This window comes from Grampus griseus, assembly GCF_964374135.1.
Source record: "Grampus griseus genome assembly, chromosome: 2".
NCBI classification, from domain to species: domain Eukaryota; kingdom Metazoa; phylum Chordata; class Mammalia; order Artiodactyla; family Delphinidae; genus Grampus; species Grampus griseus.
The window spans coordinates 83,910,329-83,937,103 of record NC_139018.1 but is presented as its reverse complement, the minus strand read 5'-3'; the positions used below and the strand labels follow the sequence as shown (position 1 = coordinate 83,937,103).

The window sequence follows — 26,775 nt, the reverse complement described above, 5'->3', positions numbered from 1 at the left end:
CTTACAGGTAAGAAAGTTGAGGCACGGGACCGTTACAAGATAAACCAGCTAGTAAGTGGCTGGGTTCATAGAGTAGTGAGCCCAGCCTGGCTCCCTGTGCCCGACTAGGAAACAGATCTTTGAGGATGCAACATCTGAGCCAATCTTCATTCCAGAAGTAAACTAGCCACTGGCCTAAGACACTCAACAGGCCTCCGGGCTTCTGAACCCCACTGCTGGCATCAGGTAAGAAACCCACCTCATTTGACTCTCTTGTTTGTCTGGTAACTGGGCCACCCAAAGATCTGAGTTCAACTTCCACCGCTAAACTTCTCTGATGAACAGGTTGAGAAACCAAAAAGCAAGAGGTGCCAAGTGAGCAAGTGACTTCGGGACCTGCCCCCGGGGCTCCAGGCCACCAGTATCTCCCTGGGAGACAGCACGACCTTCTTGGCCCAAAGCTCGGATGTGCCAAACTCTCCAGCATACCCATCTTCACAACTGATCCAGACCCAGCGGCAACTTCCCTAAGGGTCTGCCTTCGGGGTTCCCAGCCTTTCCCCAGGAGGCACGTGCTCTCCAGTGCGCCCAGCAGGGGGCATCCTCGCCCTTCACCTTCTGCCTCGGGGGTGGGGGGGGATGAGATTGGCAGACTGTCTGAGGCGCCCTCTTTTCAGCTCAGCCCAGGAGCCAGTCTCCCAAACTGTGTGTTCATGTGATCTCTCTGATTTTCTCTGTATCCAGTCTACCATTATTTACACAATATTTTTGTCAATTCACATTTAAAAAAACCTAAATGTATTTTTAAAAGAAAAATATCCCTGTTGGATGAAGGTTTTCCCAGCTCCCTTTGCTGCTTGGATTTCTTGCATTCTGAGGGCTGCTTTGCAGGATGTGGGCAGGCGAGGACAGACGAAGCTACAGTTGGGGGTCTCAAGAACAGGGTCCAGGCAGTGTCATCACTGGGTAAAGATGGGTGAGGCTTTATTCTGTGGATTCAGAGCCTCAAACTTCAAAGCCGGAGATAGAAAGGGTAAAAGAGTAAAGAGCCCTGAAATCCTTGCCTTCCTTGTGGCGCCCCCAATCCTGTGAAATGAGAGCGCCTCCACCTACCGCGCCCCCAATCCTGTGAAATGAGAGCGCCTCCACCTACCCCATCCCCATGCCGAGGGAGAGAGAGGGGATTGTCTTTCCAGGCCCAAAGTAGAGAGAAGGTTGCAGGGTGGACCAGAGGGAGGAATTGGGTACAGGAGCAGGGCCGGCTGCAGGTGACAGGTGCAGGGGCTTTGGGAAGGGACAGGGATTTCCCTTGCAAAATGCATTCAAACAGACAGAGAGGGAACCTGATCCCAGGAAGGGAATCGGAAGAGCAGGAGATGCCAGAGGGGCCCCCAGAGGGGTCCAAGGCTGGAGGGATGAGGGAGGAGAGATGAGAGACAGCAGGGCTTGGAGGGAGGGGAGGGCGGCTGAGTCCTGAGGGCACAGGGCATGGCAGCATGGAGGATTCCCAAGCTGTTTCCACAGGTTCAGTCAGGCCTTGCTCCAGGATCCACCCCAGTGGTCTTAGAATCATTTTTCCAGGGCTTATTTTTGTGCTAGGAACCCCCTCAGCTCCAACCCCTAGAGGCCCCCATCCTCCTGCCTTGGGTCGGACTGGCCATCAGAGGCAGTTCTAGGGCCTGGGTGAGGGTCCCGTTGTTGTCAGGGGGTGGCACAAATGTCCACGGTGGGACCTGGAACAGAAAGCCGGGCCCTGAGAGGGGAAGGAAGTCCGGGGCAGAGCTCTCGGCTCCCCCAGCTGGTTAAGAAGGGTGATGAGAGCAGATTAGGCAAGAGGAAGTGGGCTGGGCTGGACTGGGCTGTGACTGAGCTCCCGGGCTGGGCCCTGGGCCGGAGCAGAGTTAGGGCCATAAGTCCTGAGCAGCACTGCAAGCTGAGGCCCCTGCGAGCAGCCCTCCTGCCCCAAGCATTCTCTCCCACAGGCCCCGGCACAGGGCAGAGGAGGGAGCCTGGCAGGACAGCAAGGTGGAGGCTGGTGGCTGAGGGGTGCTTGAAGCAGCGGTGTGTGGAGTGGCGGCTGGTCAGTGAGGTTTCAGGCCTCGTCCAGGTCCGGAAGGCCAAGAGGAGGGAGTCACGTGTGACGCGGGTGAGGGGCGCGATTGCCTCACTTGCACCTCATTTTCATGGGGAGGAAGCACCGAAAAGGAGGGGCTGGGTGTTCAGCAAACTTTGCTTATTCAAAATGCTCAGTCCCAGCTGGACCCTGCTTCTCCCTCAACTCCCACCTCCAGGGTGGTCCCAGGCTCCTCGGCCTCTGAGAGTGACCCCTGTGCTCCGGACCCCACCTCTGTGGGTGTCCCTTCCCCTCGTGAGCTCCTTGCTCGCACCCCTCAGTGTCCACCTGGGCAGCAGTATCCCCAGCTGGCCCCTTCCCACATCTGACCAGGGATGACCCCTGGGACGGAGAGGCCCCTGCTCGGGGCGGCCAGGCCTCGGGACCTGCTTCTTGAGCAGCACAGAGAAGGAAGCCCTGAGCAGGAAGTGCTGAGGCACCGGGTGAGGGCGGGGGGCTTTGCGGAGGGGAGCCCGGCCTCCCTGGGCAGGAGCAGTGACCACAGCCCCCCACTGCGGGCGGGCGGGATGAGGTTGATTTGAAAGGCAGATGGGCCTCTGGCCGAAGCATTCAGCTCTGCACCCAGCTACTGCCCCCCGCGGGCTGTAAGAGCGCCCAGACTTCCGGACTAGCTGGGGCGGGTGCCATGTGAGCCCAGCTAGTCTCCCCCCAGCCCCGCCCGCCCTCCTTCCTCCCCTCTGCGCGCTGTGCCTGCCCAGCCTCTCCTAAGACGGACGCTTGGCACTATGTCTCTGCTTAACCCTGTCCTGCAACCCCCCGGGGTGAAGGCCTATCTGAGCCAAGGGGAGCGCTTCATCAGATGGGATGATGTGAGTGGGGCTGGGCGGAGGGCTGCAGGGGTGGCGGCCGCCCTGCTTGGGGCTTTGCCGGGGTGGGGGGGGGCTGGCTTGGTTTATGTCTGCCAGGACTCAGGCGCCTGTGTTGCTTGGCCAGGCAGCTGACACAACTACACAGATAAACAAACCTGGGCGGGAGGGTGTGTGCCCCCAGTCTGTGTCCCTGGGCTGCTGGGGCTAAGGCTCTGTCTGGATGTGGGAAGACGATGGCTGCCTGGGTGGTCATAGGAGGAAATTTCTCTGGGTCTGGGTCTGTCTTTCCCCAAAGCCCCCAAGAAGAGAAGGGTGTGTTGCTCCCGGTCTGGGCAGTGGGAGGAAAGGTGTCCCAGAGCTGAGGCAGGGCCAGCAGCAGAGGTGAGCCAGGCCCCTACTCCCAGCACAGACAGCCCATTCCAGCCCCAGACGGACGCCTGGACTGGAATCCTCACCCCTCCCCACCTGGCCCCGGCCCTGTCCCTGGGATGCCCTGCTCTCCCCCAGCTGCTGTGAGGTGGCCACGAAAGGCTCCTGGACCCCAAGGGAGAACTGGAGGCTCTCCTCCCAGGGGCCTGGGAGGGAACGGATAGACTTCTGCTTCCGCCAGCTGCTCTCGGCCTGGCTCCCTGACGCCGGCCCGTCTGCAGGGAAGGGGAAACCACACTTTGCCCTGCACCTCTGTCTCCACTGTGTCTGCTGCTCCCCAAACTGGGCCTGCTTCCCAGCCTCTGGTCCTCCCGGAGCCTGAAGATGTGTGTGTTGCCATAGGCCAGGGATTCTCCTGGGCGGGTGAGAGGAACAACTTGGGGCCCCTCCTTCAGGGAGGTAAGACTGCTGGGCTGGCCCAGCGTGAGAGTCAGCACTGGCTGCTCCCAGGAAGGGAACCTGAAGTTTCTGGACTGGCTGCGGGGGGGAGGAAGGGCCCTTAGGGCTGGTTCCTCCTCCTTACAGGTGGGATGAGGGGGCTCTGAGTCTGTGAGTTAAGGCTCTCAGGCCTTTGGGGCTGGGCTAGGCTGAGTAATCTGGTTGCCATGGCTATGGGAGCGGGCCTGTGGTGAGAGACTTTCTGCTTCCCCACGAGTGGTGTGGTCACTGCGGCATGGTGGAGCCACGTCCCAGGAGCCTGTGGAATGAGGGAAGTGGCTCAGAATGAAAAGCGAAGCGGCCTCTCTCCCTTCCTCTGGGAAGTACGTGTAACCTGACTGGGCAGAGGGTCATCAGGGATGGGGACGTGCTATGTGGCCTTCTCTGCAAGCCAGCATCCGTGTACCTGGCAGGCCCGCTGCCCTCCCCAAGGCAGGGCACTGCAGGGTCCTGGATCCTGCCTCCCACGAGCAGGAACCTTCCCCGTCACGGGGCACACGCACCTGCCAGACGAGGCTCTGCTCTCAGACTGCCTTTGGCCCTGTAGGCAGATGACCTGGGTACTGGATAAGCACAATGTACAGGATGTAATCAAATCCCAGCTCACTGTCGTGTCCCACAGCCCGTTGCCAATGTATTCTGTGGGAGAAGCTCCCCTATGACGCATGGAAGGAAACTGAGCCCGTCATGAGACGTTCCATTTTCTCCTGGGGAATAGACAAGCCTAGGACACTTTTCCTCACAAAGCCCAGTCTACCTTCAGAAACTAGTTATAACTCAAAACTCCAGTCTTAATTTAGAATGACATCTTCTGCCCCACCTCCAAGAATGGTTTCAGGTGGGCTGCAGGCCCTGCGGAAAGGCCTGTGGGAGGATTCCCTGATCTTCCTCTATGCCCACCAGGGGTGGGGTACAGTGAGGAAGGAGGGAAAGAGGTACCAAAGTTCTTCACGGAGCAGTTGCTATCACGAAGTGGGCCTGGCGGAAGTGTAAGTCTTCTTCTTTCTCTCAGGCGCATATTTGAGGGTCCTTAGGAGACCCTCCCCCTGAGCTGGGGAATCCCTTATTCAGGGTCCTCCTGCCATCTCTGTTTCAGGAGCTCACTTCAAATTACTTCTTTAGCCCCGGAGAATCCAGTTACCACCCTCAGCTTCCTGCACCTTTGGCTTTGCCCCTTTCTCCCACAGGCCCACTCTGGACCCAGAAAATACTCACGGGTTCACTGCCCCACAGACTCCGGGGGTTCGGGCTCACCTAGCACACCAGCATCTCTCTCACCCGCTCAGTTTCCTGGGCAGGAGTCAGACCCCAGTTTGTCATGCACCACAACGGCAGGGGTGACGACAGCTCTCCAAGTGCGAGCTTAAGGTGAGGGGTCAGGTACCCCAACCCTCCCTTCGGGGAAGGAAGGGAAGGGAGCTCACAACACAGCTCTCTCCAAAATTAGGTTCCTCACACAGTATTCTCTTTTCCCCCATATCCTAACTGCCCCTAATCTGGGAACCTTTTTCTGGGCCATTTCCTTTGTAAATTCTGCATTTGGTCTGGTCTGGTGTGCAGTCAACTACCATGCCTTGTGGGAAACTTCGATTTTAGTATCTTGTTATTTGTGCCTACAAAGACCCTTAAAATAAAAGGTAGGCTGTGTGCTCTGTGAGTGGAGCAGGAACGCAGAAGCGAGTTCATTTTTCGTTCACCTGCTCCTTCGGCAAACATGGCACATGCAGCTCACGGTCTAGTACAGGCTCGTTTCCCGGGAGTCCGTGAGCCCCTTGGGGATTTCCTGGAGGGGCTTCCAGGTCTGAGAACCAGCCTCCGCCCTGTTGTTGCAGCATGCTTCAGGAAAGGCTCTGCAGAAGCTAGTCTTTGATGGTATTTTAGGCAAGAGGGGCTGGGTGCTGAGGCTGGGAGGTGGGAAGGCACTTGGGACAGCTGGGGGGTGGGGCAGTGGGGTTCATGGATGGAAGGGCTGGGCAGGCAGGAAGCTTAGGCAGCTCTGTGGGAGTTGGGCTCTCAGCTCTCACCGCGTTCAGCTCTCCTGGGGGTAGCGTGGAGTCTTGGTGAGGGACATTCTACCTCTTTGGCTGAGCTGTGGCCCTTGAAAATAGGGTGAGGTGGGGGCCAAGACCCTGCTTGGGGTCTAGAGGGAGATCTTCTATTTGGGATTTAGAGGGGAAACCCTCTTCTCCTCCAGAAATGCCATCTCCAATCCTCTACCCCTCCCCACCCCTGGTTCAGAGCTTTTAAGGCTTACACCCAGGCCTTAGCTCTGGAGAACAAAGAGAAATGCCTGCAGATCCCTGGGATGGCCACCTCCTAGGCAGATGGTGAGCTCTGAAACCCCTGGCCCGGGCCACGAAAGCTCGGCCTGAAGTCTCAGAGCAGGGAGCTGACTCCTTCTCCCTGCAGGAAACAACAATAGCCTCCCCGGTTATCCTCCGTGTGGATCCCAAGGGCTACTACTTGTACTGGACGTATCAGAATAAGGTAAGGCAGCCCCTACCTACCGTGGCCCTGAGCTCCCGCTGTTCCATTGAGTCCAAGCAGCCTCTCGATGACACAGGGGTGGAGGTGTGGATGCCAGGAGTATAGAATGACTGGGAAGGGTGGCTCTGGGGGCATCTCCTGTGGGCAGGGGCTCTCTGCTTTGGGAGGGAGGATGCAGTCGCTCCGACCATGGCTGCCTTGGGCCCAGATGCTTCAGCTTTCGCATCCCTTGGAGAGAGAGAGAGAGAAAGGAATTAGAGCTACTGCTGAAGGCTGATTCCCTGCCTGTGGTTCTGGGTAAACTTGAGGGCTCAGAGAGATCAGAGAAGGTCCTCGGCACCTGGGCGGAAGGAAGGGAGGGGGAACATGGGGAGAGTCCAGGATGGTGGAGGGGAGGCTGGAGGTCACAGCTCCCAAGTAACTCCAGCGGCCAGGGGAGGAGTGGCCAGAGAGGAAGGGAGGAGGGTCAGCATGAGGAAGGAGAGCCCGATCGCTGAGGAGGGAAGGCTGGGGTCTGGGAAGCCCCACAGTCTTGGCATCTAGAGAAGGCAGCTGGCCAAGATGTGAAGGGGTGTGAAGCTCCCTCCTCGCTGCCCTTCATTCTTGACCTGAGGTCTTTGTCCGCATCCTGTCTTTGCTCCTACCAGGAGATGGAGTTTCTGGATATCACCAGCATCCGGGACACCCGCTTTGGGAAGTTTGCCAAGATGCCCAAGGTAAGTGGGCCCAGTAGCAGCCCAGGATCAGCACGGCCACCAGCTCCACGGGGCTGGGGCAGGAGTCCCTGTGGGGGCAGGGAGCCTGATCCCTGGAGCCAGGGAAGGGTCCGTGGGCTGAGCAGAGGGTCTCTCCCTGAGCTGAGCAAGGGGCTTTGGTATCAGGGCACAGTGGATGGAGATGTTGCGTGGCCAGCTACTGCCCCTAGAGCACCCCAGGCTGTCTGGGAGGTGTTGCTTGCATCCTCTCCCCCTCCACCCCGACTGCTTTGCCTATATTTGCCTAATGCTGGTAGGAAAATTGGAGGAAGGGATTGGTGGAAAGCAGGATTCCCTGAGACTGGGGACTAAGAATCTGTCTTCAAATGAAAAATGGCAAACAAAATACACAGAACTCCCAGGCCCCAAAGTCTTGGTTAATCTCTTCCTGTGGGCCTCTCCCTCCCGTGGCTCCTAAGATGGGCATGGATGGGATGCCACCCCCGTGGGCCAGATTTCAAGTGGCTGAGAGGGAAAGACAGGGAGAGCCACAGTGGGCAGGGACGGGGGCACACACCTCTGATCCTAACCTTGTCACGACCTGCTACAGAGCCAGAAGCTCCGGGATGTCTTCAACATGGACTTTCCTGACAACAACTTCCTGCTGAAGACGCTCACCGTGGTGTCTGGCCCCGACATGGTGGACCTCACCTTCCATAACTTCGTCTCCTACAAAGAGAACGTGGGCAAGGTGCACCGGGGGCGCCTGGCCTGGGGCTGGGCACCTGGGACAGCCTGAGAGACGGGCCTGGGCCACGGCGTGGGGCGGCACCTTTGTGGTTGGGGGCCTGACTGCTGTGCCCTGGGGTCCTGCAGGACTGGGCTGAAGATGTCCTGGCTCTGGCCAAGCACCCGCTGATGGCCAACGCCTCCCGCAGCACCTTCCTGGACAAGAGGTAAGTGCCTGCCTGCCTGGCCTGAGCGCGTGGGGCTAAGGGTGTCAGCCCGGGCCTTGACGGGCTGCCCTCTGCCCACCAGCCTGGTGAAACTCAAGATGCAGCTCAACCCTGAAGGAAAGATTCCTGTGAAGAAGTGAGTCTCCCCTCCTCCCTCCCCACATGTCCTCTGAGCTCCCCAAGGCCTTCCCTCTCCAGGCCTGACCCCTCTCTTGGCCTGGTGCTTTTCTCTGCTTCTTCAGTTTTTTCCAGATGTTTCCTGCTGACCGCAAGCGGGTGGAAGCTGCCCTCAGCGCCTGCCACCTCCCAAAAGGCAAGGTGAGTGGTTGCCCCCACTCCAGCCCACGCCCAGCATTCTCCTTCTCATCTGAGTTGCCTTGGACTAGAGGGCACCCTGGGCAGGCCTGGTGGGGATGGGGAGGGCAGGAATGACAGTTCAGTCCCAGCCAACAGCCCGAAAAGTCAGTTCACTCTAAAGCCACCGGTTCCTGATACAAGGCACAGTGACAGAACCAGGGCAGGGGGTTGAGGTGCCCGGGTTCAGAGCAGGTTGGTCTATACCCCTTCAGTTCCAATAGGAAAACATTTTTCCTTTCTTTTTACTCAAGTAATTTTTAATTACAAGTCGTATGCGGGGTCACCCCATGAGATGCCTTATGTGACTTACAAAAAGGAGCCCTCTGGGCAGATGCAGCCCTGAGCCAGGGTTCCTGCCTGGCGGGGGTAGATCTCAGGCCCCTGTCCTCCCTTGGCCAGTGCCTTTGTGGATTCCACGGAGTCTTTTCTCCTGGTAAGAATTTGGAATGTTATAAATAAATAAAACTAAGGCCTCATGGATCACTTGTCCACGTGAATCTCAGAAGGAATACTTCCCCCACACTCAACTCTATGGAGCTGGTGACCCCTCGGTGCAATGAGTCACAGGGGATGCAAGCTTGGGGTTGGGGAGAGGGTGGGAATGGGCTCCTGCTGAGGGCACAACTTGGGCTGTCACATCCACCCTCCTTTTCTCCTGCCTCCCGAGTTCCCACCTTGGCTAAGTCCTCCTTATTTATCAGCTCTCCTGCATCCCGGCAGGAGCCGTTGAGCCATCTCTGCTTGCAGCTGATGGGTCCAAGATTCGGTCTAGCTATCCTGCTCAGAGCCTCTGCTCCAAACTAAGACTGATGTTGGCTTTCCAGAATGACCCTGGAAAACATTTGATGGGTTTTTCTGGAATGGAATGCAAAGGCACAGAAACCCCGAATGCCACCAAATCTACTTTCTGTTTCTGTTTCTATGGATTTGTCTCTTCCGGACATTTCTTGTAAATGGAGTCATACAATATGATGTCAGCCTTCATTCATTTAGCACAGTGTTTTCAAGCTTCATCCATGTTGTATCATGTATCAGTAGTTCATTCCTTTTTTATTGTGGAATGCTATTCCATTGTGTGGATATACCACATTTTGTTTAACTGTTCAACAGTTGATGGACATTTGGGTTGTTTCCACTTTGGGGCTATTATGAATAATGCTGCTATGAACGATTCTGTCCGGACGTATGTTTTCAAGTCACTTGAGGACATAGCTAGGGGTGGAATTCTTCTGTCATATTGTAACCGTATACTTAACATTTTGAGGAAATTCCACACTGTTTTCCAAAATGACTATACCATTTTACAATCCCACCAGCGTTGTATGAGGGTTCCAATTTCTCCACATCTTCATCAACACCTGTTATTGTCTGTCTTCTTTTTCTTCTTTTTACTTTAGTCATCCTGTGAGTGCGATGTGGTATCTCATTGTGGTTTTATGTTATTTATTCATTTATTTTGGCCACGCCACCCGCCTTGCTGGATCTTAGTCCCCCAACAAGGGATCAGACCCGTGCCCCCTGCAGTGGAAGTTCAGAGTCCTAACCACTGGACCGCCAGGGAATTCCCCTCATTGTGGGTTTGATTTGCATTTCCCTAAGGACTAATGATGCTGAGCATCTCTTCATGTGCTGATTGGTCATTTGCATATCGCCTTTGGAGAGATATCTATTCAAGTTCATTGCCCATCGTTCAGTTGGGTTTTCTTTTAGTGTGAAGTCGTCTACTACTGGATATCTGATTTGCAAATATTTTCTCCCATTCTTTTTACTTTATTGACAGTATCCTTTGGAACACCAACATTTTTAATTTGGATGAAGTCCAATCTGTCTATTTTTTGTTATCGTTCCTTGTGCTTTTTGGTGTCTCCAACTGTTGTTGTTGAATTGTCTATTTCTCCCTTCAGTTTTGTCAGTTTTGCTTCGTGCATCTTGGGGTTCCGTTGTTAGGTGCATTGTTTGTATGCAAATTGCTCCTTTTTGAAAATTTATCCTCCATTAAAAAGAAAAAGATAGCCCACAGCTCTGGCAAACAGCGTAAAGTAGCTTGCTTCTGAGCTCTTTTCTTCCCAGTTCTGGTCATTCTTAGTTTGAATCCTGTCCCAGCCAAGAGATTAGCCGGTATCAATCCAGGGGCAAAGCAAACCAGCTAAGATGCTCTCTGCTCAGCAACCAGGGCCTTGAAAAGTGGGGGCTTAGGGTGCCCCTGATGCTCTTCTGTCTGCCCTGAGCCCTCCCTCTCCCCAAGCCGCCTCGCGCAGGGCTGGGCCTAGTCTGTGGTTCTTAGTGCTGGAAGGTGGGGGCAGGAGTCATCAGGTGACTCTCTATCCCCCCAGAATGATGCCATCAATCCCGAGGACTTCCCAGAATCCGTCTACAAGAGTTTCCTCATGAGCCTTTGTCCTCGGCCAGAAATAGATGAGATCTTCACTTCCTAGTGAGCTTCTTGGGTTGGGCTGGTCTTGGGGAAGGGGTGGTGGCTAAAATTCCCACCTGCCATGCTGACAATTAGGTAGCGTCGCTGGAGAAGGGGGTTGTCCCAGCTGCCACCACACACACCCCCGCCCCCAGCCCAGGGGATATAGAGGAGACCTGTGCTCCTCTCTTTGGCCTGCAGCCACGCCAAGGCCAAACCCTACATGACTAAGGAGCACCTGGCCAAATTCATCAACCAGAAACAGCGCGACTCCAGGCTCAACTCCCTGCTGTTCCCGCTTGCGCGGCCTGACCAGGTGCAGGGCCTCATCGACAAGTACGAGCCCAGAGGCATCAACGTGCAGAGGGGTGAGGACTAAGGGAACTTCTGACCCTCCATGGTCCTGGCAGCTGGGCTGCTGCCCTGACAACCACCCCTGTCCCCCAGGCCAGCTGTCCCCCGAGGGCATGGTATGGTTACTCTGCGGGCCAGAGAACAGCGTGCTGGCCCAGGACAAGTTGCTGCTGCACCACGACATGACGCAGCCGCTCAACCATTACTTCATCAACTCCTCCCACAACACCTACCTGACAGGTGGGCCCTGGCGACCTCACCGCCAGCCTCTCCTTTTACGGGGGCTGTTCCTGCTCCCTGAATCCCCTGCAGGGGTTGCCCACGGGCTGCCCACGACGGAGTGGGGCGGGGCAGAGCTGGACTGCCCTTGAGTGAAGTCCCCGCCCCTCGCCCCTCCTCTGGCTCAGCTGGCCAGTTCTCAGGCCTCTCCTCCGCCGAGATGTACCGCCAGGTGCTGCTGGCGGGCTGCCGCTGCGTGGAGCTGGACTGCTGGAAGGGGAAGCCCCCTGACGAGGAGCCCATTATCACCCACGGCTTCACCATGACCACAGACATCTATTTCAAGGCGAGACTCGTCATGTGGAGGCTGGTGGCAGTGGCACTAGGGGAGGGCCCTGGGCCATGAGCTTTTTGGGGTTGGGGGGAGTGAGGCCAGAGAGGAGGGATGGCTGGGAGGCCTTGGACCAGTGTGGGTACTAGAGAGGACCAGAAGAGACACAGGGCCAAGAGTGGCCCTCCAATTCTACGTGTGTGTTGAAACTGGGGAGTGGGGAAGGATGCCGTTGAGGGAGGCGAAGCCTGGAGGCACAGCACTGACCTCCCCATGGGGTCCCCTTCTCCTCCAGGAAGCAATTGAAGCTATTGCAGAAAGTGCCTTTAAGACCTCCCCTTATCCGGTCATCCTGTCGTTTGAAAACCACGTGGACTCGTGCGTATCCAGGCCATCCAGCCTCATTCTCTACCCTGGCCCCATCTCCCGCCTGCAGCTGCCCTCCCCACAACTGTCTCCAGCCTCTAGCCATGCCTTCTGGCTCTCTCCCGGGTCTCAACACAATCTCCTTGGGACCCCAGGCTCTCCTGCCTGTGTCCCTGCCTCCCCAACATCTTGAGCCCCTGATCTGGGTCATCAGGGGGCACAAAAAGATGGACAAGAGGGTGGAGTGGAGCTGCTGAAGCACACCCACTTCTGCTCCCTGCAGACCCCGCCAACAGGCTAAGATGGCCGAGTACTGCCGAACGATATTTGGGGATATGCTGCTCACAGAGCCACTGGAAAAGTTCCCAGTGAGTGGACTTCACTGTGGGGCATCTGGGTCTGAGGGCTGGGGAGCCAGGGCAGGGTGCCAGATTAACGAGGCAGATGTCCCCAGAGGATGCTGGGGTTTATTTGGGAGGACGTGGGGCTAGGGTCCTACCATCTACCACGTGTCAGGCACTATGCTGGGCTTGGGGGGTATGTCAGTAGCAGAGGGGCAGTCCCAGCCTTCAGATCACTTACCCTCTAGTCAGGAGGCAGACAGGTAACCAGGCCATTACAACCAGTGGCTTCTATGAGAGCACCTGAGGCTCCAGATCTGGTCTTGAGGATCAGGGAAGGCTTCCTGGAGGAGGTGATGGCTAAGCTGAAACCTGAGGGAAAGAATGGATTTATCCTGGTGAGAGTGGGGAAGGGTGTTCTAGGCAGGCTGAGTACTTGAGAAAAGATCACTGAGGAGCTGGGATAAGTTGGGTCAGGCAGGGGTTTAGCGCACGAGGTGGGAGTGATGAGAGGAGAGGCTGGAGAGTTAGGCCGGGGGCAGCTGGAGCGTAGCTTGCCATGCGGGAGCTTGGGCTACTCCCTGAAGGTGAGGAGATAGTGCTGAGGACCCTGTCTCCTCTCCCACAGCTGAAACCAGGCATCCCCCTGCCCAGCCCTGAGGATCTCCGAGGCAAGATCCTCATCAAGAACAAGAAGAACCAGTTTGCTGGTCCCCCAGCCCCCAGCCAGGAGCCGGGTGGGGAGGCTGAGGGGAGCGGCCCACCCAATGTCCCTGTGGGTGAGGACACAGGTGAGGCGGCCTGGGAGGAGTGGGGGTGGCCGAGGAGGAGCATCTGGAATGGGAGAGAGGGGCTGGGACTGGAGGGGAGAGCCAGCCTGGTGCTGGGGTCTCCCCCGCCCCCAGTGCTGATGGAGCTGTATGTGGCAGCGTGGGCTGGTGAGGAAGGGGCTGAGCTGGAGGAGGAGGAGGTGGAAGAGGAAGAGGAGGAGTCGGGAAACCTGGATGAAGAAGGGATGAAGAAGATGCAGTCAGATGAGGTGTGTGGGGAGCCACGAGGCCCTTCTGCCAGCTCCACTGCAGAGCCCTCCAGGCGGGGGTGTGGGACCGGGCCCCTGGGCTCTGAGCTGGCCTCTTCCCCATCCTCCCCCCTTCTCCCTAGGGCACAGCGGGCCTGGAGGTGACGGCTTACAAGGAGATGTCCAGCCTAGTCAATTACGTCCAACCCACCAAGTTCATCTCCTTCGAGTCCTCTGCCCGTGAGTTAGCATGCGGTGGTGGTAAGCTGGAAGTTAGGCTAGATTCGGGAGAAGGCCCTTAGGAAGCGTGTCCTGACGCCAGAGCAGCCTGATGGGTGGGGGTGAGAGTGAGGCGGGTCCTCCCTCTCCTTGGGCTGGGGGCCCTGTTTATAAATACCCAGCAGAGGAGCCAGGCAGAGGCATGTTTAAGTGGCAGTGGCTCCCAGTGTCCCATCACTGTACTGAGAACTTGGCACCAAGCAGAATGCTCTGGAGTGTGTCGGTGACAGGCAGGTCATTTACCAAGGGCCACCTCGGCCGGGCGGCCTGGGGCTCCTCCAGCTTCCTTCTGTGGCTGCCTGGGCATGAGAACTCCTGGGAGGGGGAGGAAGGCAAAGAAACCAGCCAGCGCACATCTGCCCCTTGTTCCCTTCCCTTTCTGAGCGCGTCCACGCTGTTTACCTTTATCTTCTCTGGACATGCGCGCAATGAGTTCCTCTCACCTTCTGTGCACAGCCCCAACACGAACACCTTTTTCTGCATGCACTCTGCAGCACTGGCTCGTCATCCCTGAAGCCCCAGCCTGCACCCCCTCCTGTGCACCACCCTTGCTGTGTGCCTCTCACCCCTGCACCCTGTTCCCTGTGCATCACAGCGTGTTCCTGACCCCGCGGGCTCATCGCTGCGTGTTTCCCACACCCTCTGCGTCCACCCAGGGCATGTACCCCACTTTTTAGGACTCTGGCACGCAACCCCATCCCTGTGCGTATGTATCCACTGTGCGTACCCTTTACCTCCAGCACACACTGCTACCCACACAGATCTGCATATTCCCCACCCCCGGGGGTGGCCCCTCAACCCTCAGCCCTCGGTGGAAACGCTAGGTTGGAGGCATCTCTGTGCTGGAGGGAGCCGCGCCACAGGGGAGGGCAAGTCTGTGGGAGGGGACAGGCTGACGCGGACTCTCCTTCCTCTTTCTCCCCTACACAGAGAAGAACCGAAGTTATGTCATTTCCTCCTTCACGGAGCTCAAGGCTTACGACCTGCTCTCCAAGTCCTCAGTGCAGTTTGTGGAGTATCCTTGAGACCTCACTAGCCAGGGTCCCTGGTGGGGTGGAGGGAAGGGGGAGGCCTGGGACGGGGCTCGCAGGGGGTCTGTGGGTCTTCCCGGTGCAGGTGGCTTTGCTGGCTCCTATACCCTGCGGCAGCTACAACAAGCGCCAGATGAGCCGCATCTACCCCAAGGGCACCCGCATGGACTCCTCCAACTACATGCCCCAGATGTTCTGGAATGCTGGTTGCCAGATGGTTGCCCTCAACTTCCAGACGATGGGTGAGGGCATGCTCAGGCCCTTAAGAACCTTCCCCTGCCCCTCCCACCTTTACCCCTTCCCTGGGGGGGGGGGTCTTTGGAACAGACCTGGGGGCAGGGGGGCTGATGTTCATTTAGGCTCTGGGCGCATGTGCATGTGCGTGAGCGTTTAGTGCATCAGCTCATGCCTATGTGACTGCACGTATACGAGTATGTCTGTGATGATGCCAGGGTGCTGGCATGGGTTCTGGCTGCTCGGCCCGAGTGGGTCTGTGGGAACACCTGCTCCACTGGCCTCAACTCCCACTGTGAGCTTGAGGTCCGGTTGTGGCTTTGCTCCTGCTGACTCCAGGTTGCGGGCCCTTCCTGAGAGATGAGACCCTAAGGAACCGGGCTGGGACATGAGAAACCCTCATCCTCACGGTCCACCCAACCTCCCCATTTGCGAGACGGGAAAGGCTGGGAAATGTGGAAAGAGAGGCTGCGTGCAGACCCAGAGCCGGGCCGCCCTTCCTGAGTGCCCTTGTGCCCCCCAGACCTGCCCATGCAGCAGAACATGGCGCTCTTTGAGTTCAACGGGCAGAGTGGCTACCTCCTCAAGCATGAGTTCATGCGCCGGTTGGACAAGCAGTTCAACCCCTTCTCGGTGGACCGCATCGACGTGGTGGTAGCCACCACCCTTTCCATTACGGCAAGGCCCTGAGGTGGACAAGTGGCCGGGAGGGCTGGGGTCTTGAGGAGAAAGACACAGGAGCCCCACTCCTCCATTCCCAACCCCCTCCCCTGATATCCCGAAAACTTCAGCCCGAGCCAGTTCGTGAAGTAGCAAGTTGCCTTGGAAACTGCCTCCTCCTCAGCACTGGAGGCTGCCTCTTGGTCCCCATGGAAACCAAGGGGAAGGGCTGAGGCTGGGGTGGGGGAGGGGAAAAGAGTGGGGCAGCAGGAGCCCCAGGCCCCGGGCCGGGGGGGCGGGGGGGGGGAGGGCCCTGTTCCTTCCTCGCTGGGGAGGGAGGTGGGGAGGCCCACACCTCTTCCCTAAATGCTGGAAGCACCCTGGGTGCCAGAGCTTAGCTGTAACCCTTAAGCCACACAGCCTCTACTCTGTGGCCAGAATTGAATGGGGCTCTTCACAGTACCCAAGAATGGATGTTTCAGCTAGGGGGGCTGGAGGCCCTCAGTTCTGGGGAATGGCCTGGGTGGGGGAGCTGATGCTGGTCTCCCATGGGCCCCAACCTCCAGGTGATCTCTGGGCAGTTCCTGTCAGAACGCAGTGTGCGCACCTATGTGGAAGTGGAGCTGTTTGGCCTTCCTGGGGACCCCAAGAGGCGCTATCGCACCAAGCTGTCACCCAGTACCAATTCCATCAATCCTGTCTGGAAGGAGGAGCCCTTTGTCTTTGAAAAGGTGGGGTGGCTAGATCAGGGCAGGGGCTGGGATCTGTCCCTAGTTCTTGGTCTCTACTTGTAGAAGAGAAAATACATAAAGGGATTTCCTCGATCCTCCTCCTCTTCCCACCCCTCATCTGTGCCCTCCTGAGTTTCAAGAGTCCAAAAACCAAGTTTACAGAAACTTACTTTGTGGGCAAGTTTTGTATGCGTGTGTACATGTGTGTAGGTGCATGCTTGTCCATGTTACGATTAGAGGCAGAAATGTGAACTCCCAGACCAGGGTGCAGGGACCCAAGGAATCACGGGGCCTTTTGCTCCCATTGGATACTTGTTGACAAAGCTTCCAAGGGCTGTCTGCACCAGGCCCCCTGGAGCCCTGGGCTGCATATCCAGCTCTCTGCCCTGTGTGGACCAGCCATGACCTGAGCTGTTAGGATGTCTATGTGTGTGGCTTAGAGTGGGCCCTCTGTCCTCACCAGATCCAGTAAAGCCTGCCATGTTCTCACACTGACCCTAGATTTCTGGAATCAGGGAAGGGGGGCAGCTTGGCCACTCTCTCCCCTCTCCAGCTTGTCCTGTCCTGAACTCTCCCCAGATCTTGATGCCTGAGCTGGCCTCCCTCAGGGTGGCTGTGATGGAGGACGGCAACAAGTTTCTTGGACACCGCATCATCCCCATCAATGCCCTGAATTCTGGTAAGGATAGGGGTTCTTCTTTGCTGTTCCCAGTGGGTCTGAGACCAAGACCAGCATCAGGATCCCGTCCAGAGTGTGCGGCAGCTTCAGGGAGGTGGCCTTATCATTTTATCAGCCTGGGAAAGTGGGGCAGGAATAGTACCTCTCCAGGAAACTGACAGAGGTGGGGACTCTGCCCACCCAACACAATGTCTCTAATTCTCTGAAACTACTGGGGCAGTTTCCCAAGTAGCTGACACTTATTGGGCACTTAAAATGCTTTACAGGCTTATAACACTTTCTCACTTAATCCTAACAGTAACCACATGAGGTAGAACCAGACTAAAGCCAGAAGTGTCGAGCACTGGGCTGCTGGTGAGCAGTGCTGGGCAGCAGTGGGCTCTGGCTCACCGGCCACCCGGTCATGTCCCACAGGATACCACCACCTGTGCCTGCACAGCGAGAGCAACATGCCGCTCACCATGCCTGCACTCTTTGTCTTCCTGGAGATGAAGGACTATGTACCTGACACCTGGGCAGGTGGGAGGCCCCTGGAATGTTGGAAGCCCCAGGGCGTCCATCCCCCCTCCTCTCTCCGCAAGCCAGCCTCCAGAGGGGGGCAGGACAGGGTATTCTGGCGTAGGTGAGGCTGGGGGAGGCTCCCAGGTACATCTCCTTATCAGGCCCATCATGTCCCTGTGCACCCAGATCTCACGGTGGCCCTCGCCAATCCCATCAAGTTCTTCAGTGCTCATGATAAGAAGTCTGTGAAGCTCAAGGAAGCCATGGGAGGCCTGCCTGAGGTCTGTGTTGTCAGGTCCACTGCCAGGGGCCCCCATGAGCTGCACCCTCTCTGTGGGAAGATGAGGGAGGGGGCAGAGTCCAGGGCTCAGGGAGAGAGACACCTTCCTAACACGCTCTCCCTACACAGAATCCCTTCCCTCTCGGGAGTCCAGTTGCCCGCCAGGTCAATGGGGCATCAGCTTTACCGAGCAACGGGTCAGCAGGTACGCACTGCGGGGTCCCCGCACCTACCGGAAGGGTCTCGATCTCTCCGCTGCACCGGTAGGCACATCCCAGACGGGCGGCAGTTCTCTATAAAAACAAAAACAAAAACAACCCCGAAAACTTTCACCTGGGGAGGGAACGGCTGCATGTGAAGCCTCGGGCTGGGCAGCGCGCAGCAGGGGGCCCACACCGCCAGCCCCGGGAGGCGCGGGAGCGGCCGAGCCGAGGGCACCGGAGAGCCTCTCCTTTGGTTCTTGCAGCAGCCCAGGCCAAGGCCAGGGAGGAGGCCACGAAAGACGCTGCGGGTAAGGCCTGCTGAGACCGAGTCACGTTGGGGTCGAGCCCGGGGAGGGTCCGGGACTCGGGGTGGGGGGCGGTTCCCGGGGGGCGCGCGCCTCACGCCTGCCCCAGCAGAGCCGCGGACCGCTAGCCTGGAGGAGCTGCGGGAGCTGAAGAGCGTCGTGAAGCTGCAGCGGCGGCACGAGAAGGAGCTGCGGGAGCTGGAGCGGCGCGGCGCGCGGCGCTGGGAGGAGCTGCTGCAGAGGGGCGCGGCGCAGCGGGCCGAGCTCCGGCCGCCGGGCGCTGGGGGCGGCGGCGAGGGCCGGGGCCGCAAGCTCGGCCCGGGGAAAGGCTCCCGCAAAAACAGGTAAGGGCGGCGGAGGCATCCTGACCCCCGCGGCTCGGGCGCGGGCGGCCTGGGGCTCACGGCTTGTCCCCACATGGCCTCCGCAGGACCCCGCCGGGCGAGGACCCCGCCGGGTCGGCGCCGGCCGAAGGCCCCGAGGGCGCGGGCGCGCATCTGCGAGAGCTGAGGGACAGGCTGGAGCTGGAGCTGCTGCAGCAGGGCGAGGAGCAGTGCGAGTGTGTCCGGAGGTGCAGGGCGCAGCAAGTGGCCGAGGTGCCAGCGTCGGGGAGGGGAGGGAGCGAGGGCCCGATCGACCCCACACCCTCTGCACAGCCAAGGGCATCTCCTCGGTCTTAGCTTAGCCGGTCCTTCCTCTCCCTCAGCAAATGACCAAGATGATGGAGCTGGCCAGAGAGAAACAGGCTGCAGAGCTGAAGACCCTCAAGGAGACTTTGGAGACGTAAGACTGCCTCCCTTCTACGCCTGACTCTTACCTCCCAGGAGGGCCCAAGCCGCAGGAAGCATCTTCCTGATGCCTGTTTCTCTGCAGTGACACCAAAGAGGTGAAGAAAAAGCTGGAGGCCAAGAGGCTGGATCGGATCCAGGCCATGATGAAGGTCACCACAGACAAGATGGCTCAGGAGAGGTGAGCCCTGGAGGGGAGGCGCAGGACTCAAACTCCAGGCCCAGTGCTGAGCAAGAACCACACTGGGTGGGAAGGGGCCTTCCTACGAGTGGGTCCTGACTTGCTTCCCAGAGATGTGCCTGTCTCCTGGTGCTGGAAAGTTAATTCTACTTCCGTCACCTCTGATCAGAGAATGTCCTCCCTAGGCAAAACACAGATGCCACCACTATTTGAGGAAAGAGGAGAATTTAAGGGAAAATCAAGTGTGTAAAGAGGGAGGTGAAACCTTGGGAGAGCTGATTCCCACCTACACTTTCCCATGCATGCCTTGAAGAACAGTGCGTTTTAGTGAGGAAGCCCTTCCCTCAAAGGGCCCCCAGGGCTCCCAATATCTCCTTAGATCCTCCTTGGGTCCCCATGCTTACCTCTCTGGCTGGTTCCCAGACCAGACATAGATGCATGCCAGCCACAGAGGGTTCTACGATGGAGTTCTCATGTTGCCTACACCCTGTGGAGAATTTGTCTCATCCAGCTCTTCCCGGGGGCCTCCTGCCCTCTCTGAAACTCTGATCACCCCAACAGGTTGAAGAGAGAGATTAACAACTCCCACATCCAGGAGGTGGTGCAGGTCCTCAAGCAGGTGTGTAAGAGCTGTGCCCTTCCCAAACACACTCTCTCTCTCTGAGGGAAGGAGTGGCCCCAAGGCCTTTACTTTGCCCTTAGGAGATGCACTGTTTGGAGTGGCCCACCAGCTAGGGATCGGGGGGAGAGGCAGTAGAGGGGAGGGGCTTCCCTTAGGCCATCCAGGGTTCTGACCTTTGTGCAGAGGTTGGGATACCAGCCTAAAGGAGTCTGTCTTTGGCCAGCTGCCCTCGATGGAAATGATATGGGCCAGCTGGCCAAGGGGAGGTGGGATTGGGGTGGGTGGGTGAGAGGGAGCAAGGGAGCTTCCAGAGTTAGGCTTCCAGGGAGTCAGAAGAGGAAGGAAAGCCCTGTGGAGAATGGCCCTAAAGCTCCCTGGGGATTACTAACAACAGTAACAGAGCTGCCAGCTCCTGAGTCCTGACCTTGTGCAGGCACTAAGCCGGGTGCTTCACGTGAACTGTCTCATATAATCCTTCACAATCCAGCAAGACAGGTACTATTATCCTCATTTTACAAATTAAAAAACAAAACAAAACAAAAAACCCAACTTTTCAAAGGTTAAGGAATTTGTCCAAAGGCTCCCAGCTCGTTGACTGGGATTGTAGCTGGATTTCACCCCAGACTGCCTGCCTATGCTGTCCTGATTCTCTGTCTCTCACTCCTGCCCAGATGACGGAGAACCTGGAGAGGCACCAGGAGAAGCTGGAAGAGAAGCAGGCAGCCTGCCTGGAACAGATCCGGGAGATGGAAAAGCAGGTGACGGGGGGGGGGGGGGACCACTACCCTGGCCCACAGCAGAGCTGGCCTGGCTCCAGGGTGTAAAGGGACCCAGCTCCGGGGAGCTGCGAGTCAAGAGGTGGGTGGCCGTGGGGGACTTGCCCCTCTCCAGGGGGTCAGGGCTCTGATTCCCAGGGAATCATGAGGCAGCTCTGCAGATCTCTTTGCTTGGTTGGTATTCCCTCTCCTGAAAGACCCCCTGATGGGCTCCACTACCCCCACCTCCCACCCTGATCTCCTGGGAGGTCTGAACAAACCAGGCATCTCCTGGTTCCACTGTTCAGGCGAGGAAGAGTGGGCAGGTGGCCCATCCTGAGCCAGAGGGTGGTCCTTGCTGTCCTCACAGTTCCAGCAGGAGGCGCTGGCACAGTACGAGGCCAAGATGAAGGGCCTGGAGGTGGAAGTGAAGGAGTCGGTGAGGACCTGCCTCAGGGCCTGCTTGCCCTCTGCGGAGGAGGACAAGCCTGAGAGGCCCTGCAGGGTCTCCAGGGAGCTGTGTGAGCAGGATGCACTCACAGAGAAGACAGACGCCGAGGAGACCCTCCTCTGATGCCCCCATGCCCTTGGGACGTTCTGCAAGGACATTCACCCTTCTCTGGGACGTGAGTCCATTCCCCCTCGAGGAAAGGGCCCCAGCACCGTGAAGCTGCGGGAAGCTGGAGCTCCTTTGGACACTGGAGCCCCTTTCTCAACAGCCAGGCTAAGTAGGAGGCAGGAAGCAGGCCAGCTGGGGCCCATCTGGGGTCTGAGGTCCTCTCCGTCCAACACCCTGCCCCTCCTGCTTCCGCTTCCCCTCTGAACAAGCGTCTGTCACATGTTTGTTGAGGGCAAAAGAATATGAACTTGGAGGCATGAAATGGGGCCCTGGCCCCACTCTGCATTTCCTAGTGTGCCACTCTAGACTCAGTTTCCTCACCTGGAGGGTTAGGCCTGGCCACCTGGAACCTCTACTCCATCACCTGTAGTTCAAGCAGGTCCAAATTCCAAACTCTCCTGCCATAAGGCGGGCAGCTCACCCTGGCTTCTAGGCCCCATCTCGGGCTTGCCCTGAGTTGGCCTCATTGTCAGCTCCCTGATACAGAGTCCAGCACTTCCTTCCAGCTCCCTGGGGACAGCTGCTCCCAGGATCCCAGGCTAAGGTGCCTTCCCTGCCTCCTGCCTTTGGGGGATGGGAGGCTGATGTGGAAAAGCTGCCTCAGCTGTGTGGCCCTCAGGCCACTGAGACAACTGGGGCTGGGGGTGAGGGGAGAAGGACGGCCTTTTGTGCACTCTCCCACCCAGAGCCCAGCCACCACTTTTCCTAGGCCTGGGGGGTACTTCCCAGCATGTGCCCCAGCTCAGGCTGTCCTGACAAGGTCAGCACCATTTTCTCTCCTGACTTTATGAGGTTTATTTATTTTTCTCTTTCTTACTCCTACTAAAGAACCCTGTCTCAAGATTTCCTGCCTAAGCCTGGCCTCTGTTCTACAGCTAAGAAAGGCGGGTGGGGATGGGCAGGGCTTCCCAGGTGGCGCAGTGGTTAAGAATCCACCTGCCAATGCAGGGGACACGGGTATGAGCCTTGGTCCGGGAAGATCCCACATGCCGCGGAGCAGCTAAGCCCGTGCGCCACAACTACTGAGCCTGTGCTCTAGATCCCGCGAGTGACAACTACTGAAGCCTGAGCACCTACAGCCTGTGCTCTGCAACAAGAGAAGCCACTGCAATGAGCAGCCCGCGCACCGCAACTAGAGAAAGCCCGCGCGCAGCAACGAAGACCTAACGCAGCCAAAAATAAATAAAAGAAATGGGGAGCGGCAGCGGAGTAGAGTGCCCCCCAAATGAAGTGGGCTGGGGAAAAAGTCCATGAGAATTGACCTGGGCACGAGGTCCCTTCTAGAGCTCAGTGGAATGGCCCTGCCTCTGGGCTTGAAGAGGATTCACTTCCCCATCTGCCGGCCCTGATGCCACAACCACTGGAAAATGATGTCACCCTTCTGTTCCACTCCTCACCAGATGTGGCCCTTCCTTGTCTCCACCCTCAGGGCTGGAGCAGAAGAGCCTCCTGCAGAGGTGCCCCCCACCCTCTTGGGGAGTCGCAAGCTGTCAGGCCACCTGGGCCCCTTTAGGCAGACTTAGCCCGGTCGCATTCTCAGGCTCCTGTGGCCGTTATGGTTGACCCAGACACAGGCTGTAGAGAGGCCTCTGAGCAGCTATTCACTGCACCTATTGACATAGTCCCAAATCGCAAATGAAAACAGACACTGGCTTTGGAGAGGCAGGGTGGGTGTTGATTCTGGGCTGTTTTCTTATCAGAGAGTTATAGCAAATGCCATTAGCCCCTCCCCCCATCCCTCTGGGGGCTTGATCTCTGTGATGCTAGCAGTCCCTGGCTGCAGGGTGAGGCTAGGGGGCCTGCGCATTCAGAGGAGTAAGGCCTGTCATTAGTCAGCCTGCATACACACTGGAGACAGCGGAGGGCGGGACACCGCCACCCCAGGGCAGTGCCCTGTCTTCAGCACTCCAGCTGAGCACTCAGCTGCCCCATCTCCTCCCCAACCCAGGGGTAGAACCTCACAGGGATGAGGATCCAGGCCTAGAGGAACTCACTGACCTGGGCATGGGGCATAAGCCGGAACCAGTGCCAAATAGGGCCCACTGGGCAGTCCCCAGCTTTGACCAATGACCGCTCAGGGGAAGAAGACTGCCTTCTCTGCCCCTCAGTCAGGCCGGGCAGAGTCTCTAGGCCTCCAGTCTGGGGCTGAGAAGCCCAGGAATGGGGAAGGGGATGCAATCCTCCCTCCTGGAGAGGCCTCTGCACAGCAGGCTGGGGGCTTCCCAGGAGGGCAGGGCAAATACCCACCTCCCTGCTTTCTGTCCTCTGGAAAAAGGGCAGGGTGCCCCTGGGAAAATGCCACAGTCCTTGGGCCCTGGACGTGAATTTATCTCTGGCCTCAGGGGATGTGCAGAGGAAGAACTGATGCCGTCCCTCACTGGCTTCCACTCCTGCTGCAGATCTGTGGGGCTGGGGCCAGCTTCCCTATCCACTTGGCATGCCTCAGTTTCACCTTTTGCATCAAGAGAAGGGTCCCTACCCCCTTCCCAATCCCACTGCTGACTCAGACGCCAGAGTCCCCTGCTGACTCACACCCCACCCCCCCCCCCCCAGCTCTCTGGATCTCCCAGCCACGTGCCACCAGGCCCAACCCTGCTGAGCTGGTGCAACGTGACAGGGTGAGGGGGCTGGTGACACTTGAGGAAGAAAGAAGGGGGCCTGGGAAGGGGGGCAGCTGCAGACAGAGTGACAGACTGCAGGCCTGAGCCGCCTCTGGGAGGAAGCCCTTTTGCCAGCCTGGGGCCTGCAAGGGGGAGGCTCAGCAGGTGGGAGGGAAGGAGAATGTGGCGTGCCTGCCTGCCTGCCCCCTGCCTGCCTCAGCTCCATCGCCTGTCAGCCTTCAGCTCCCTAAGCGACAGCTTCTAATTCCGGCTGTTGGTGCCTCGATGCTCCTCAGCAGAGTCTCAGCTTTTTTTCATCGTTGCTATTTCTTTTCTGCTCAGAACATGCTGAGCCCACTGGGAAGTCAGAGCAAAGGCTTTAGGGCATGAGACGTGGCGGCACTGCCCCCCCCCATCCCACCTCAGGCCTGGCTGGGTTGGTAGTACCAGCTGGGGCAATGGAACGGCCGCTCCTTCCAGAGAGTACCCAGCACAGCACACTCTGACGGGCCAGGGTGAGGCCCTGATTCAGCTCCTGTTCTTCCCTGGCACTCTCTCCATCCACCACAGAGAAAAAGGACAAAAATGAGGCTGAGCTGGCTCAGGGAGGAGGGGCAGGGCTCTTTGGGACCAGTGCCCCTTCTGTGTTCCTGCTGCTTCTCTCCTCCACCTGGGGGTGTCACTGCCTGGATTGTTGGGCTGGCCTGCCACACAGATTCCTGGGATACCCCCTCCCCTAACCCTGGAAACAGAGAAAGAAGAGAAGAAAGCAATTCTCTTCATGCTGCAGAAAAGGGAAATTGAGTCATGAAGAGAAGAAAACCTTTCTTCTGCTACCTGAGTAAACAGGGGGAGCATTCCTGCGTCCTTACTAGGCTTGACGAGTCTATTCCTACTCCAGGTGGGGCCCGCAGGTCTGTGGGTGGGATTGGGCTTTCTGCACTCTGAATAACTGTGCAGCTCTTTCCCTGACACTCCCTAGCTTGCTGTTGTTTGCAGCAGGCAGGGTTGGTGTTCTTGGCTTCCTTTTGCAGAAGAGAGTATGCAGGCCTGGAGCCACACTGCTAGTAAACGCCTTCAAGCTGGGACTTTGCTGTCAAATGCCCTTTCTGTGACACCATGAGAGAAAAGTGGCAGATCTCAGAGTAGGGGGATTAAAAAATGCAAAAAGTCAGAAGAGGGGCGCTTCACGGTGTGCACAGGCATACATCACGTGCTCCGCCCAGGAGAGAGGGAAGTGGGAGTCCCTGCTTCACGGCTGGCCCCGATGCCATGTGGGCATCTCTGAAGCCTGGGAGCTGGAGAGAGGTGAGAAGCTCAGGGTGCAGAGCTATGTGCCCACTTTGCCACTCCCCCATCTGGGCCCACGGGCTTTTCCCGCAGGCAAATCCTCTCCTTGCCCATACCCTTCCCCAAGCAGAGCCTGCTGCGAAGCTTCTGGTCACTGCTTTGCCCAGGCTGAAGACATCTTTATTCTTCCCTTAATTTCCTGTCTTTCATATAAAGGGACCCCTTAAAGCAGCCCTCAGCACTAAAGGTGTTTTTCCTGCTTACGTGCCCTTGCTTCTTAGCAGCCAGCTCCCACACATCCTTGAAGACCATCTCAGAAGCCCTATTCTCAGAAGACTCTAGAGTCCGCCTTTCCCCACATTTTCTCCTCCAGGGACTGTCTCCGTTTTGTATTTAACATACGTATTCAGCCCCTAGGCGACAAACTCGACTTTTTATGTCCCGATCTTGTTTTCCCGCTTGAGAGGGGAGGTTTCTTCCATCCAGAACCGAATTTCCGCCTCTGTATTTCCCACGGCTGGGAACACACAATACCTAGCTCACAAAAAGTCTCAGTAAATTCTGTAGTCGATACCTGACTCACTTCTTTTTTCACAAATATCCATTCCAACCCTACGCACTTTCCCACCCTCTGCAGCTCTTAGGTGCTCTGACTCCCCTCCTCCGAGGCCTGCTCCTCCCCCCCCCCCCCCCCCCCGCCCAGGGCGGAGCAGCGGGCCGGAGGGAGAGGGGATTCGGTAGTTTTCTCACACTCTGTTGACTCGTGCTCTCTTCTTATCTCGGAAGGGTTCAGCTAGTGGTCAAGGTCAGAGCCCTGTGGTCTGGGGGTGGTTTTGTGCTCAAGAGGGAGATGGGGACCCTGCGGGAGGTTTGCATGTCCCTCGCTCTTTCCGGGGTGGCGATGGGTCCTGAAACAGCGGGGAGGCGGCGCCGAGGAGTTGCTAACGCGGCTGCAGTACTCCCGGATCTTAAGGCGCCCGCTCCAGTCGCCGCGTCTCCGCACCGCCAGCTTCTCAGCCGCCGGGAGCTGGCAGGCGGGCGCGTTGTCTCGGTTGGAGACGTCCGAGATACGAGAGCGCACTCCCCCACCGCCACCCCCGCGCCGAATCAGCGTGTGCGGGAGGAACAATTGTGTGTGCGTGCGTGATTCGCTACACTTCCAGTGGCGGTTCCCAGCCAGACTGAGGGCCCCCAACCCCGCGCAGCGTAGGTACTACCCCCCCCCCCCGATTTGGGGAGTGATTTACTCCCCGCCTGCCTTTCGCCACCACCCCCAGTGCGCTTATGGTCCAGTTCTGCCCTCATGGGGTCCCACTTCCTTCCAGCCGCACCGATGGGGGCAGCCCTCGTCTTCTTCGACGGGCTCAGGGTCCCGCCAGTTTCTATGGAGCCCCGGGCACCGACTCCGGTGGGGGCGGAGGGTGGGGAGAGAAGACTGTGACTTTGGGATTGGCCCGGTCGGGTGCATGTGGCCCCCTGCGAGCAGCCCCCGCCCCGCCCCCGCTGCCGCAGCCCCAGGGAAGCGCGGAGGAGAAGCTGCTCCCCGACGTCGTGGCCCACCGAGAGGTGGGTGAAGGTCAGGGGCGGTCTCCGCCGCCCCGTCAGTTTCGGCCCTGACGGCTCAGCCCGCTTCCTGAGTAGCCATTGCCATGCAGACCCCCGAGACTATAAAACCAGGTATCCATGCGGGC

At 58.1% G+C, this 26,775-nt stretch overlaps 1 protein-coding gene across 1 annotated transcript; it reads left to right on the top strand.

The window, feature by feature from the left end:
- Nucleotides 1-2,818: 2,818 nt before the first annotated feature.
- Nucleotides 2,819-22,037, top strand: PLCB2 (phospholipase C beta 2). Its single transcript, XM_082648280.1, is given in 34 exon segments — nt 2,819-2,922; nt 6,199-6,276; nt 6,924-6,992; nt 7,582-7,722; nt 7,848-7,927; nt 8,010-8,063; nt 8,170-8,245; nt 10,618-10,718; nt 10,899-11,065; nt 11,145-11,291; nt 11,459-11,616; nt 11,897-11,979; nt 12,251-12,335; nt 12,937-13,099; nt 13,238-13,347; nt 13,470-13,566; nt 14,536-14,620; nt 14,754-14,878; nt 15,394-15,548; nt 16,097-16,261; nt 16,841-16,940; nt 17,355-17,459; nt 17,628-17,722; nt 17,851-17,926; nt 18,188-18,232; nt 18,342-18,573; nt 18,660-18,825; nt 18,936-19,012; nt 19,103-19,198; nt 19,760-19,817; nt 20,492-20,578; nt 20,946-21,122; nt 21,668-21,746; nt 21,749-22,037. Coding segments are annotated over 34 exon segments (3,771 nt in total). The 5' UTR covers nt 2,819-2,838; the 3' UTR covers nt 21,904-22,037.
- Nucleotides 22,038-26,775: the final 4,738 nt, after the last annotated feature.